The sequence below is a fragment of the Panulirus ornatus genome, chromosome 17 (genome assembly GCF_036320965.1).
Source record: "Panulirus ornatus isolate Po-2019 chromosome 17, ASM3632096v1, whole genome shotgun sequence".
NCBI classification, from domain to species: domain Eukaryota; kingdom Metazoa; phylum Arthropoda; class Malacostraca; order Decapoda; family Palinuridae; genus Panulirus; species Panulirus ornatus.
In genome coordinates, this window is record NC_092240.1 from 43,943,053 (window position 1) to 43,956,835 (window position 13,783).

General features: G+C 39.7%; 1 protein-coding gene across 1 annotated transcript in view; it reads left to right on the forward strand.

Moving 5' to 3' along the window:
- Positions 1 to 13,783, forward strand: part of LOC139754433 (unconventional myosin-XIX-like) — a 402,035-nt gene that overhangs the window by 281,199 nt on the left and 107,053 nt on the right. Inside the window, exons 11-12 of the mRNA XM_071671709.1 lie at positions 6,727 to 6,851; positions 6,977 to 7,084. Coding sequence (XP_071527810.1) covers positions 6,727 to 6,851; positions 6,977 to 7,084 — 233 coding nt within the window. The remainder of the gene's footprint in view (positions 1 to 6,726; positions 6,852 to 6,976; positions 7,085 to 13,783) is intronic.

Consider the following 13,783-nt stretch of genomic DNA (forward strand, 5'->3'; position numbering starts at 1 on the left):
AAAGGGTAAGAGAGATGTGTAGAAATACATTGAGTGTGGTTGAGAGAGCAGAAGAGGGTGTACTGAAATGGTTTGGACACATAGAGAGAATGAGTGAGGAAAGATTGACAAAGAGGATATGTGTGTCAGAGTTGGAGGGAGCAAGGAGAGGCAGGAGACTAAATTTGAGGTAGAGGGATGGGGTGGAAAAGATGTTGAGCGATCAGGGCCTGAACATACAGGAGGGTGAGAGGCGTGCATGGAATAGAGTGAATTGGAACGATGTGGTATACCAGGGTCGACATGCTCTCAAAGGATTGAACCAGGGCATATGAAGCATCTGGGGTAAACAATGGAAAGGTCTGTGGGGCCTGGATGTGGAAAGAGAGCTGTGGTTTTGGTGTGTTACACATGATTGCTAGAAACTGAGTGTGAACGAATGTGGCTTTATTTATCTGTTCCTGGCGCTGCCTCGCTGGGGTGGGGTTAATGCTGTTTCGTGTGTGGCAAGGTGGCAACGAGAATGGATGAAGGCAGCAGGTATAGACATATACATGTGTTTGTATGTATATATCTGTGTATGTATATATATGTATACATTCAAATGTGTGTGTATGTATATGTGCATGTGTGGGCGTTTATGTATATGCATGTGTATATGGGTGGGTTGGGCCATTCCTTGTCTATTTCTTTGTGCTACCTCAGTAACACGGGAGATGGTGGTTAAGTATAAAGAAAAAAGAAATTATTTTGTTTATTTATTATATTTAGTGAGGTGTGTGCGTGTGTGTGTGTGTGTGTGTGTTAAATCATTATATCGCCTAGTTGGTTAATACGAATGTCTTATTAAGTCGGACTTGCAGTGTCTTGTCAGGGGTATCGGATGAATCTGTTAGGTTGTTAAGTTTCATTTATTACGACCGTTTTGTGGTTATGGACGATTATTTTGTACTTAGTACGCAAGATAGGTTGGTGTAAAGGGTTAGTTGGCAATTCAGATGGGTTGAAAATAGGTCGTTAACCCTCCAGATGAGCTGTATATATAGGACACTAGTGTGGTTTGGTTTGGTTGGTAGTATAGTTGTGTAAGGTTGGTTGGGTTGTATGCACGCTTGATCAGAACGTACGGTTGCCAGTATAGCTTTTTTAGTATTATGTTTGGATGGTACGTTGGTGATTTGGTTGATAAATATGAAGAACTAAGCAGGTTTCCGTATGGAATGGGTCCTGTATATCATGGGCTACAACGTTCGCACATGTGGTTAGAAGTTATAATTTTGTTTACAAATTTGGCTAGTGCCGTGCCTGGCTAGGATTTACATGTGGCATATATATACTTAGTATATAGCATTCCCTGGGGATAGGGGTGAAAGAATGCTTCCCACGCATTCCTCACGTGTCGTAGAAGGTGACTAGAGGGGACGGGAGCGGGGGGCCAGAAATCCTTCCCTCCTTGTATTTTTAACTTTCTAAAAAATGGGAAACAGAAGGAGTCACGCGGGGAGTGCTCATCCTCCTCGTAGACTCAAGTTGGGGTGTCTAAATGTGTGTGGATGTAACCAAGATGTGAAAAAAAGAGAGATAGGTAGTATGTTTGAGGAAAGGAACCTGGATGTTTTGGCTCTGAGTGAAACAAAGCTCAAGGGTAAAGGGGAAGAGTGGTTTGGGAATGTCTTGGGAGTAAAGTCAGGGGTTAGTTAGAGGAGAAGAGCAAGGGAAGGAGTAGCAGTACTCCTGAAACAGGAGTTGTGGGAGTATGTGATAGAATGTATGAAAGTAAATTCTCTATTAATATGGGTAAAACTGAAAGTTGATGGAGAGAGATGGGTGATTATTGGTGCATATGCACCTGGGCATGAGAAGGAAGATCATGAGAGGCAAGTGTTTTGGGAGCAGCTGAATGAGTGTGTTAGTGGTTTTGATGCACATGACCGGGTTATAGTGATGGGTGATTTGAATGCAAAGGTGAGTAATGTGGCAGTTGAGGGAATAATTGGTATACATGGGGTGTTCAGTGTTTTAAATGGAAATGGTGAAGAGCTTGTAGATTTATGTGCTGAAAAAGGACTGGTGATTGGGAATACCTGGTTTAAAAAGCGAGATATACATAAGTATACGTATGTAAGTAGGAGAGATGGCCAGAGAGCGTTATTGGATTACGTGTTAATTGACAGGCACGCAAAAGAGAGACTTTTGGATGTTAATGTGCTGAGAGGTGCAACTGGAGGGATGTCTGATCATTATCTTGTGGAGGCTAAGGTGAAGATTTGTATGGGTTTTCAGAAAAGAAGAGTGAATGTTGGGGTGAAGAGGGTGGTGAGAGTAAGTGAGCTTGGGAAGGAGACTTGTGTGAGGAAGTACCAGGAGAGACTGAGTACAGAATGGAAAAAGGTGAGAACAATGGAAGTAAGGGGAGTGGGGGAGGAATGGGATGTATTTTGGGAATCAGTGATGGATTGCGCAAAAGATGCTTGTGGCATGAGAAGCGTGGGAGGTGGGTTGATTAGAAAAGGTAGTGAGTGGTGGAATGAAGAAGTAAGATTATTAGTGAAAGAAAAGAGAGAGGCATTTGGACAATTTTTGCAGGGAAAAAATGCAATTGAGTGGGAGATATATAAAAGAAGGAGACAGGAGGTCAAGAGAAAAGTGCAAGAGACGAAAAAGAGGGCAAATGAGAGTTGGGGTGAGAGAGTATCATTGAATTTTAGGGAGAATAAAAAGATGTTCTGGAAGGAGGTAAATAAAGTGCATAAGACAAGGGAGCAAATGGGAACTTCAGTGAAGGGCGCTAATGGGGAGGTGATAACAAGTAGTGGTGATGTGAGAAGGAGATGGAGTGAGTATTTTGAAGGTTTGTTGAATGTGTTTGATGATAGAGTGGCAGATATAGGGTGTCTTGGTCGAGGTGGTATGCAAAGTGAGAGGGTTGGGGAAAATGATTTGGTAAACAGAGAAGAGGTAGTAAAAGCTTTGCGGAAGATGAAAGCCGGCAAGGCAGCAGGTTTGGATGGTATTGCAGTGGAATTTATTAAAAAAGGGGGTGACTGTATTGTTGACTGGTTGGTAAGGTTATTTAATGTATGTATGACTCATGGTGAGGTGCCTGAGGATTGGCGGAATGCGTGCATAGTGCCATTGTACAAAGGCAAAGGGGATAAGAGTGAGTGCTCAAATTACAGAAGTATAAGTTTGTTGAGTATTCCTGGGAAATTATATGGGAGGGTATTGATTGAGAGGGTGAAGGCATGTACAGAGCATCAGATTGGGGAAGAGCAGTGTGGTTTCAGAAGTGGTAGAGGATGTGTGGATCAGGTGTTTGCTTTGAAGAATGTATGTGAGAAATACTTAGAAAAGCAAATGGATTTGTATGTAGCATTTATGGATCTGGAGAAGGCATATGATAGAGTTGATAGAGATGCTCTGTGGAAGGTATTAAGAATATATGGTGTGGGAGGCAAGTTGTTAGAAGCAGTGAAAAGTTTTTATTGAGGATGTAAGGCATGTGTACGTGTAGGAAGAGAGGAAAGTGATTGGTTCTCAGTGAATGTAGGTTTGCGGCAGGGGTGTATGATGTCTCCATGGTTGTTTAATTTGTTTATGGATGGGGTTGTTAGGGAGGTGAATGCAAGAGTTTTGGAAAGAGGGGCAAGTATGAAGTCTGTTGTGGATGAGAGAGCTGAAAAGTTTTTATTGAGGATGTAAGGCATGTGTACGTGTAGGAAGAGAGGAAAGTGATTGGTTCTCAGTGAATGTAGGTTTGCGGCAGGGGTGTATGATGTCTCCATGGTTGTTTAATTTGTTTATGGATGGGGTTGTTAGGGAGGTGAATGCAAGAGTTTTGGAAAGAGGGGCAAGTATGAAGTCTGTTGTGGATGAGAGAGCTTGGGAAGTGAGTCAGTTGTTGTTCGCTGATGATACAGCGCTGGTAGCTGATTTATGTGAGAAACTGCAGAAGCTGGTGACTGAGTTTGGTAAAGTGTGTGAAAGAAGAAAGTTAAGAGTAAATGTGAATAAGAGCAAGGTTATTAGGTACAGTAGGGTTGAGTTTCAAGTCAATTGGGAGGTAAGTTTGAATGGAGAAAAACTGTAGGAAGTAAAGTGTTTTAGATATCTGGGAGTGGATCTGGCAGCGGATGGAACCATGGAAGCGGAAGTGAATCATAGGGTGGGGAAGGGGGCGAAAATCCTGGGAGCCTTGAAGAATGTGTGGAAGTCGAGAACATTATCTCGGAAAGCAAAAATGGGTATGTTTGAAGGAATAGTGGTTCCAGCAATGTTGTATGGTTGCGAGGCGTGGGCTATAGATAGAGTTGTGTGCAGGAGGGTGGATGTGCTGGAAATGAGATGTTTGAGGACAATGTGTGGTGTGAGGTGGTTTGATTGAGTAAGTAATGTAAGGGTAAGAGAGATGTGTGGTAATAAAAAGAGCGTGGTTGAGAGAGCAGAAGAGGGTGTTTTGAAATGGTTTGTGCACATGGAGAGAATGAGTGAGGAAAGATTGACCAAGAGGATATATGTGTCGGAGGTGGAGGGAACGAGGAGAAGTGGGAGACCAAATTGGAGGTGGAAAGATGGGGTGAAAAAGATTTTGAGTGATTGGGGCCTGAACATGCAGGAGGGTGAAAGGCGGGCAAGGAATAGAGTGAATTGGATCGATGTGGTATACCGGGGTTGACGTGCTGTCAGTGGATTGAATCAGGGCATGTGAAGTGTCTGGGTTAAACCATGGAAAGTTGTGTGGGGCCTGGATGTGGAAAGGGAGCTGTGGTTTCGGGCATTATTGCATGACAGCTAGAGACTGAGTGTGAACGAATGAGGCCTTTGTTGTCTTTTCCTAGCACTACCTCGCACACATGAGGGGGGAGGGGGATGGTTTTCCATGTGTGGCGAGGTGGCGATGGGAATGAATAAAGGCAGACAGTGTGAATTGTGTGCATGGGTATATATGTATGTGTCTGTGTGTGTATACATATGTGTACATTGAGATGTATAGGTGTGTATATTTGCGTGTGTGGACGTGTGTGTATATAGATGTGTATGGGGGTGGGTTGGGCCATTTCTTTCGTCTGTTTCCTTGGGCTACCTCGCAAACGCGGGAGACAGCAACAAAGCAAAGTGAAATAAATAAATAAAATTAATCGGCCTCCCATGTCAGCAAGGTAGTGCAAGGAAACAGATGAAGAATGGCTGAACCACTCATATACACATATATATACATAAATGTCCACACACACACATATATACATACATATACATTTCAACATATACATTCATATACATTTTAGCATATACATATATGTACACAGACATATACATATATACACATGTACATATTCATACTTACTACCTTCATTTATTTCCGTTGCCACCCCGCCACAGGAAACAGCATTCCCTCGTCCTCCATGTGTAATGCACCAAAACCATAGCTTCCTTTCCACATCCAGGCCTCACAGACCTTTCCATGGTTTACCCCAGAAGCTTCATATGCCCATGTTTAATCCATTGACAGCACTTCAACCCTGGTATACCACATTGTTCCAGTTCACTATTTCTTGCACGCCTTTCACCCTTGTGTATGTTCAGGCCCCTATCGCTCAAAATCTTTTTCACTCCATCCTTCCACCTCCAATTTGATCTCTGGCTTCTCCTTGTTCCCTCCACCTCTGACACATATATCCTCTTTGTCAATCTTTCCTCATTCATTATCTCCATGTGTGTCCAAACCATTTCAATACATCCTCTTCTGCTCTCTCAACCACACTGGAATTAGCAATAAATTGATCATGTCAAAAGAGAGGAGGAAGGGTTGAATTACAGAATTTGATGTTTTTGGGCAAGGATGAAAAACTTTATCGGTAAATGAAGTCAAGTCAGCACCCGTGTTGTGTTTTTAATATCTATGGCATGTGTATCCATGAAGGCCTAGTTTGGTTTCTGTTTTGCCAACTAGGAGTATAAGAAAATACGTGATGGCTGGGGTGTGACATCACAAACACCCAGAAGAAAAATTGGAATAAGGAAAATGAGATCATGCACCCAAAAGACCAGAGATATCTTAGGAAGTAGGGTCAGTTTGAGGTGTAGAATCTTGAAGACTGAGGACTCCAGAATTGCCACAGCATGCACTCTCTAGTGACCTCCCAGTGCCATGTAGGTTAAAGAGGCATGAGGTCTTATTTTACATCTACTGACAATTTTTTTCCATGTGATTTGCTGTAGTGTGCATTTTTTTTATTAGCTATCTTTCATTTCATGTTTATTAGTGTTGGCAAAGGCTTGTTTTGTTGCATGACATTTGATTTTTTAAGACAAGATACTGTTGTAAACATTCTGTATCTTTAGAGATCTAAAGTAGAGTGCAAGTTTCTTGATTCACTTTATGTTTACTCAGCATTAATGTCTCCTGACTAATTCACATTTACTTTGGAGGTTTGTGCACCTTTTTCACTCCTTGTAGTTGGGAACATTAGAAGACTGATGCATAGCTGCCCTTAGAATAAGTTTATAATTCTATAGGCTAATATTGTTTAAACCAAGGTGGATATATAGCTTTGTATGATTGTACCTTTTCAGATATTTTTCTTTGAATAGGTTGACAACTTCACTGACATGAAAAGGTGATGAATTACCCATTCTTGATCCATGAACTGATGGACAAACACAAATTGTACCACTGTCAGTAACATCTGTTGGATTTGTTTTGCTGCATGATGTACCTGTGATTAAATTTTTTTTTATTCTTTTCAGGAATATTGGATGTGTATGGATTTGAAACATTTGAAAAGAATAGCCTTGAACAGTTATGCATCAATTATGCCAATGAAAGACTTCAGCAAGCTTTTATGCAAAGATATCTTGCTACTGAACATCAGGTAATATGTCACAGTATTGGATGCAAATTATTTCTTATTGGCATTGGATATGTACTTAATAGTAAATCCCTCATATTACTGTATTGTGTTTTATCAAAGCATTTCTTATTTTCTTTATTGTATAGGTACTGAAAGAAGAGGGTTTCCTTAATGTGGATGTACCATACACTGACAACACAAACTGTGTTATGGCCTTGGACTCGCATGTTTCAGTGTTTGCTGTTCTTAATGAGGTTAGTTCATACAAATTATATGCTCCTTGAGTTTATAAGTTTGTAACCATTAAATAGTGATGGCTAAGTTTTTCTAATGACTTGATATTGTTCTTTCAATTTTTTTTTATTCTCAATGCCCATTTTTTACAACAGTGGAACTTGATGATAAAGCTGACTTGAGGTCATTGTACTTCATTTTATTTATTAACAAATATTACTAAATATCCCAAGGGGTTGTGGAGAAGGAGTTCCACCTGCTTATCTCTTGTGTTTCTAGAAGAGAGGAGGGGGTAGGGACTGGAAAGCTTCCTCTCTTTTATTAGTTATCTAAAAGGGGGAACAGAAGATGGAGCAAGCAAAGATTTGTCCTGAATGACTCAGTTATTTATTCTTGAGGTTACCTCACCGAGGTGGAGAAAGGTATCAGATAGTAAGAAAATAATGGAAAGGGGATATTCAGAGTTCTGGATGTGAACATCCATCCCTCCCTGTCATATATGGTGTCTTTTCTTTTCCTGGCAGTGCTTAGAGGATGCTTACTTTAGCAGTCCTGTCTTGTCAGTGCATGTGGACCTTGTCATTGAAAGTCAAATTATTTTGACTACTGTAGCCTGAGTATCACCCAACATCATTTGCCATCCAGTTACAGCCCTCATAGTTAATTGTAACAACCTTTATGATATCAAAACATTGATCCTTAGAGGCAGCATAATTATTTTCTGCCTTAATTTCTCATGATAGATAAGAAACCTTATCAGACAAAAAGATTATCGAACACATGCTTACTTACAGTCCATAAGCGAATTAAACAACTCTCACTATCCTCATAAACACCTAGAAACAGCAAAACTAGTAAAATCATATAAAGTCTCGACCACAAAAGAAGCATAGAACATTTTGGAGAATAAAAGCAAGCATTATAAACTCTCAAAGCAATGTTCTTCATTGCATGAATCTGTATTACATTGAGATGGATCTGTTTGCAACAGCAAACAGCTTGCCAGAAAGAATATGGCTGTGCAATGTCTCTTTTTGAAAACTATCCCATGTAGCATTGGTATCAGGAAGAAGAGTTTGTGGAATTCATGGATAAACCCATAGTTTAGACCGCTATATCGAACATGCTTAAGATAAGACAGACATGTCAGACTGTAGGTGGATTCATCATCCCAAGAGTTAATTTTATCAAGAACAAAACCACAGTTTGTCAGTGTGCCTTGTACCTTTTATAAAATTTGCAATAATTTGAACAGATGCCCTATCAAAGTTAGAGGCTTAGTTTTCAGAAATGACATATGTATGGAAATTAACTATCTCGCTGCCCTTCTCAATCACAAATTGGGCCCTGGTCTGTGCTTATACCCCATTTGGTATTTGCTATGCACACCATATATTCAGATTTCCTGATATATGATAGCCATTCCCTCAGACAGAGAACAAAGTATGCTGCCACCGACAGCAGGAGTGAGGGAAGGTGTTGAATTCGTGGCAGTACCAAGAGTACTGTGCTTTTGTGCATTACACATGACAGCTAGAGACTGAGTGCAAACGAATGTGGCCCTTTCTTGTCTGTTTTCATGGCGTTGCCTCGCTGAAGCAGGGGATAGTGATACTGTTTCCTGTGGGGCGGGGTAGCATTAGGAATGGATGAAGGCAAGCAAGTATGAATATATACATGTGTATATATACGAATATAGTGCATATGAACGAGCACTTCCATATAACATACAAACTTCCAATAGCCAGGATCAAACCCAGGACCCCTGTGTGGCAGGCGGGAGCACTACCCCTAGGCCATAATCGCCCCTAATATGGAAATGACTATACGAATACTATGTAACCGAATATGCTTCATCTCACATTGGTGGAAAATGACCAGTGGAGACCCTGTTGCTTACCAACATGAGATGAAGGGTATTCGATTAGATAGTATTCAAATAGTCATTTCCCTGTTAGGGGCTATCATAGCCTAGTGGTAGTGTTCTTGCCTGCCACATAGGGGTCCTGGGTTTGATCCTGGCTGTTGGAGGTTTGTATATTGTATGGAAGTGCGCATTCATATGCCTTATATTTGTATATATGTTTGGGCACATGGAGAGAATGAGTGAGGAAAGATTGACCAAGAGGATATATGTGTCAGAGGTGGAGGGAACGAGGAGAAGTGGGAGACCAAATTGGAGGTGGAAAGATGGAGTGAAAAAGATTTTGAGTGATCGGGGCCTGAACATGCAGGAAGGTGAAAGGCGGGCAAGGAATAGAGTGAATTGGATCGATGTGATATACCGGGGTAGACGTGCTGTCAGTGGATTGAATCAGGGCATGTGAAGCGTCTGGGGTAATCCATGGAAAGTTGTGTGGGGCCTGGATGTGGAAAGGGAGCTGTGGTTTTGGGCATTATTACATGACAGCTAGAGACTGAGTGTGAACGAATGGGGCCTTTGTTGTCTTTTCCTAGCGCTACCTCGCACACATGAGGGGGGAGGGGGATGGTATTCCATGTGTGGCGAGGTGGCGATGGGAATGAATAAGGGCAGATAGTGTGAATTGTGTGCATGGGTATATATGTATGTGTCTGTGTGTGTATATATATATATGTGTACATTGAGATGTATAGGTGTGTATATTTGCATGTGTGGGCGTGTATGTATATACATGTGTATGGGGGTGGGTTGAACCATTTCTTTCGTCTGTTTCCTTGGGCTACCTCACAAACGCGGGAGACAGCAACAAAGCAAAATAAATAAATAAAATATATATATATATATATATATATATATATATATATATATATATATATATATCCCTGGGGATAGGGGAGAAAGAATACTTCCCACGTATTCCCTGCGTGTCGTAGAAGGCGACTAAATGGGGAGGGAGCGGGTGGCTGGAAATCCTCCCCTCTCGTTTTTTTTTTAATTTTCCAAAAGAAGGAACAGAGAAGGGGGCCAGGTGAGGATTTTCCCTCTAAGGCCCAGTCCTCTGTTCTTAGCGCTACCTCGCAAGTGCGGGAAATGGCGAATCGTATGAAAAAAAAAAAAAAATATACCAAATAGCGTCCTGGCTTTGTCTCTTCGATGTGTATCAACTGACTGTTATATTTCTCTCTTGTGTCTCCCCTCATGATGTGATTATTACACGAAAGTGCACTTGGGAACTTTTCATGTTTCATTTTCCCCGTGGACTCATAGGAATATTTTGATTACGCGCAAAATTGTGATCCTTTCCAACATGGATTCCACACGGCTCTTCTATTACTTCTCTACAAGCTGTCCTGGACTTTCTCCTTTCGTTACTGCTTTCTCCAAATCGCTAATCAAGGCTCACCAATTGAAGTTACGATTTGAATTCCTTAGGAAATGCCTTGATGAACAAGTGATGCCAAGATCTGTCCTACCTCAACATTTGTTGCAGCTGTCTGGTTGACCATTTGACCAATTTCAAAATATTATTTTAAAGAAAAACATTGAATTAAAGAAGCTTGAAATGGAGGAGGCTTTTCGCATTTCAAGAGGGAAGAAACGTGCCTTTCAAAAGGCAATACTGACACACTGGAAGAACCGGATGTTGGGCTATTGCTATGATGAATTAAGGAAAGAGCGCAATAGGCTACAAGTGTCACTAAATCGTAAGTTGGACCATCTTATTGACAACAGCAGCTGGACCAAGAACACAAACCCATCTTTTGTGGTAAATCTGTCGAATAAACAGCTAAAGATTCCGTGTGTGCATTAGGCTATGGTTTAAGTTTTGTCTGCTCTAATAGAGAAGCCAGCTGTGTTGATGTCACAAAGTCTTTTTGTAATTTAGAAAAATACAGTAATTTAAGTAATGATGATATTAATATCTGTAAGGGTTTAGTGTATGCCAGTTTGTCAAAACCAGTGGAAGCTAATTGCCCTAAAAGATTCATGAGAGCTATTAACACCTTAAAAAAAGACAAGGATATACATATTACTAAAGCAGATTTTAGACAAAAGTAACTATTTATCTAAAATGAATGATCTTCTAAATGATAACACAACATATTCTAAACTTAGTAAAAATCCCTTAGAAGCAATTAATTCTCACTTCAATAAAGAAATGAAGTTGTTGTTGAAAGGCAACATTTCTCTTATCAAAAATTTGTCATCTTTGTCCCCTTCATTGCCATATATGTATGGACTTATCATAACACATAAACAGAATTTTCCAGCAAGACCTATAGTGAGTTCAGTAGGCTCCATCACATGTAAATTGTCAAAATGGTTAGTTTCTTTATTAAGCCCTTCTTAGTGGGTAAGGTATCAAATTCTAATATCATGAACAATGTAGATTTAGTCAACAAGCTAAACAACGTCAATATTAATTTTGATTTCAAACTAGTTAGCTTTGATGTTTCATCACTTTTCACTAAAGTTCCAGTTGATGACCTTTTAGAATATTTATTTGATGTGTTGGATGATATTCATTTACCTTTTTCAAAGTCTAATTTCATTGAAATGATAAGATTGTGTATAAAAGACTGTGTATTTCAATTTAATGGAGATTATTATGCTCAAAAATTTGGTATGGCAATGGGTAACCCCCTTTCACCTGTACTAAGTAATCTTTATATGGAATTTTTTGAAACAAAGTTACTAAAGGATATCTTACCTTCTAATGCAATTTGCTTTAGGTGTGTAGATGAAGTTCTTTGTGTTTGGCCAACAAATGAAAATTTACAAATATTTCTCCCCTTACTTAACAATTTAGTACCTTCCATCAAATTTACTGTAGAAAATGAAAATAATGGTATGTTACCATTTTTAGATTGCATGATCCATAGACAAGGAACAAGTTTAAGTTTAGCATATACAGAAAACCCACCAATGTATGCTCATATATCCATTATTACTCATCTCAACATGACAGAGTTAAATTATCATCATTTCAATCTATGTCCCTTAGGGCATTACGTATTTGCAGTCCAGAGTTTATTGATGATGAGTTTGAGAGGATATATTCTATTGGATCTAAGTTAAAGTACCCTAGATCTTTCATTGATAAATCCCTTAAGTTAGCAAAGAAATCATTTTATAGAGTTGAGCCTAAACCTCCCACTGACACCAAGAATCTTTTAGTTCTCCATTTTAATAATAATTTCACTTTGCTTCCCCTGTTGCTTAAATCCTTTAATGTAAATGTTGCCTTTAGCAACAATGATACTATAAAGAATATCTTAATCAGGAATTCACCAGAAAATTCTCTTGGTTGCATCTATAAGTTCCTTGTGGAAACTGTGATAAATTTTATGTTGGTCAGACTGGTAAGGATCTTTCTGTTAGACTTAAGCAACATAAATATAGTATAAGAACTGGACAAGAATCAAATGCCTTGTTTAATCATGTTAAAAACTATGATCATTATATTGACTGGAGTAATGCCATCTCAGTTGTTAACTCTAACTCTATTACCAAGAGAAATATCATTGAATCTTCTATTATTGAATACACAAAGAGTTATAATCTTAATATTAGTGATGGTCTATACAAATTAGAAAACTTTATTGTTGATAAGATTTGTAAAATGATAAGTTTCTGAATGCTCGTATGTTTTCGACAATCACATGTTTACCAACTGGCGTCCTGGCTTCGTCTCTTCGATGTGTATCGGCTGACCGTTGTGTTTCTCTCTTGTGTCTCCCCTGATGATGTGATTGTTGCACGAGGGTGCGCTTGGGAATGTTTCGTGTTTCATTTTCCCCGTGGACTCGTGGGAATATATATATATATATATATATATATATATATATATATATATATATATATATATATATATATATATATATATATATTCTCCCTAAAATTTAATGATACTCTCTCACCCCAACTCTCATTTGCCCTTTTTTCACCTCTTGCACCTTTCTCTTGACCTCCTGTCTCTTTCTTTTATACATCTCCCACTCAATTGCATTTTTTCCCTGCAAAAATCGTCCAAATACCTCTCTCTTCTCTTTCACTAATACTCTTACTTCTTCATCCCACCACTCACTACCCTTTCTAATCAACCCACCTCCCACTCTTCTCATGCCACAAGCATCTTTTGCGTACTCCATCACTGATTCCCTAAATACATCCCATTCCTCCCCCACTCCCCTTGCTTCCATTGTTCTCACCTTTTTCCATTCTGTACTCAGTCTCTCCTGGTACTTCCTCACACAGGTCTCCTTCTCAAGCTCACTTACTCTCACCACCCTCTTCACCCCAACATTCACTCTTCTTTTCTGAAAACCCATACAAATCTTCACCTTAGCCTCCACAAGATAATGATCAGACATCCCTCCAGTTGCACCTCTCAGCACATTAACATCCAAAAGTCTCTCTTTCGCACGCCTGTCAATTAACACGTAATCCATAACGCTCTCTGGCCATCTCTCCTGCTTACATAAGTATACTTATGTATATCTCGCTTTTTAAACCAGGTATTCCCAATCATCAGTCCTTTTTCAGCACATAAATCTAAAAGCTCTTCACCATTTCCATTTACAACACTGAACACCCCATGTATACCAATTATTCCCTCAACTGCCACATTACTCACCTTTGCATTCAAATCACCCATCACTATAACCTGGTCTCGTGCATCAAAACCACTAACACACTCATTCAGCTGCTCCCAAAACACTTGCCTCTCTTGATCTTTCTTCTCATGCCCAGGTGCATATGCACCAATAATCACCCACCTCTCTCCATCAACTTT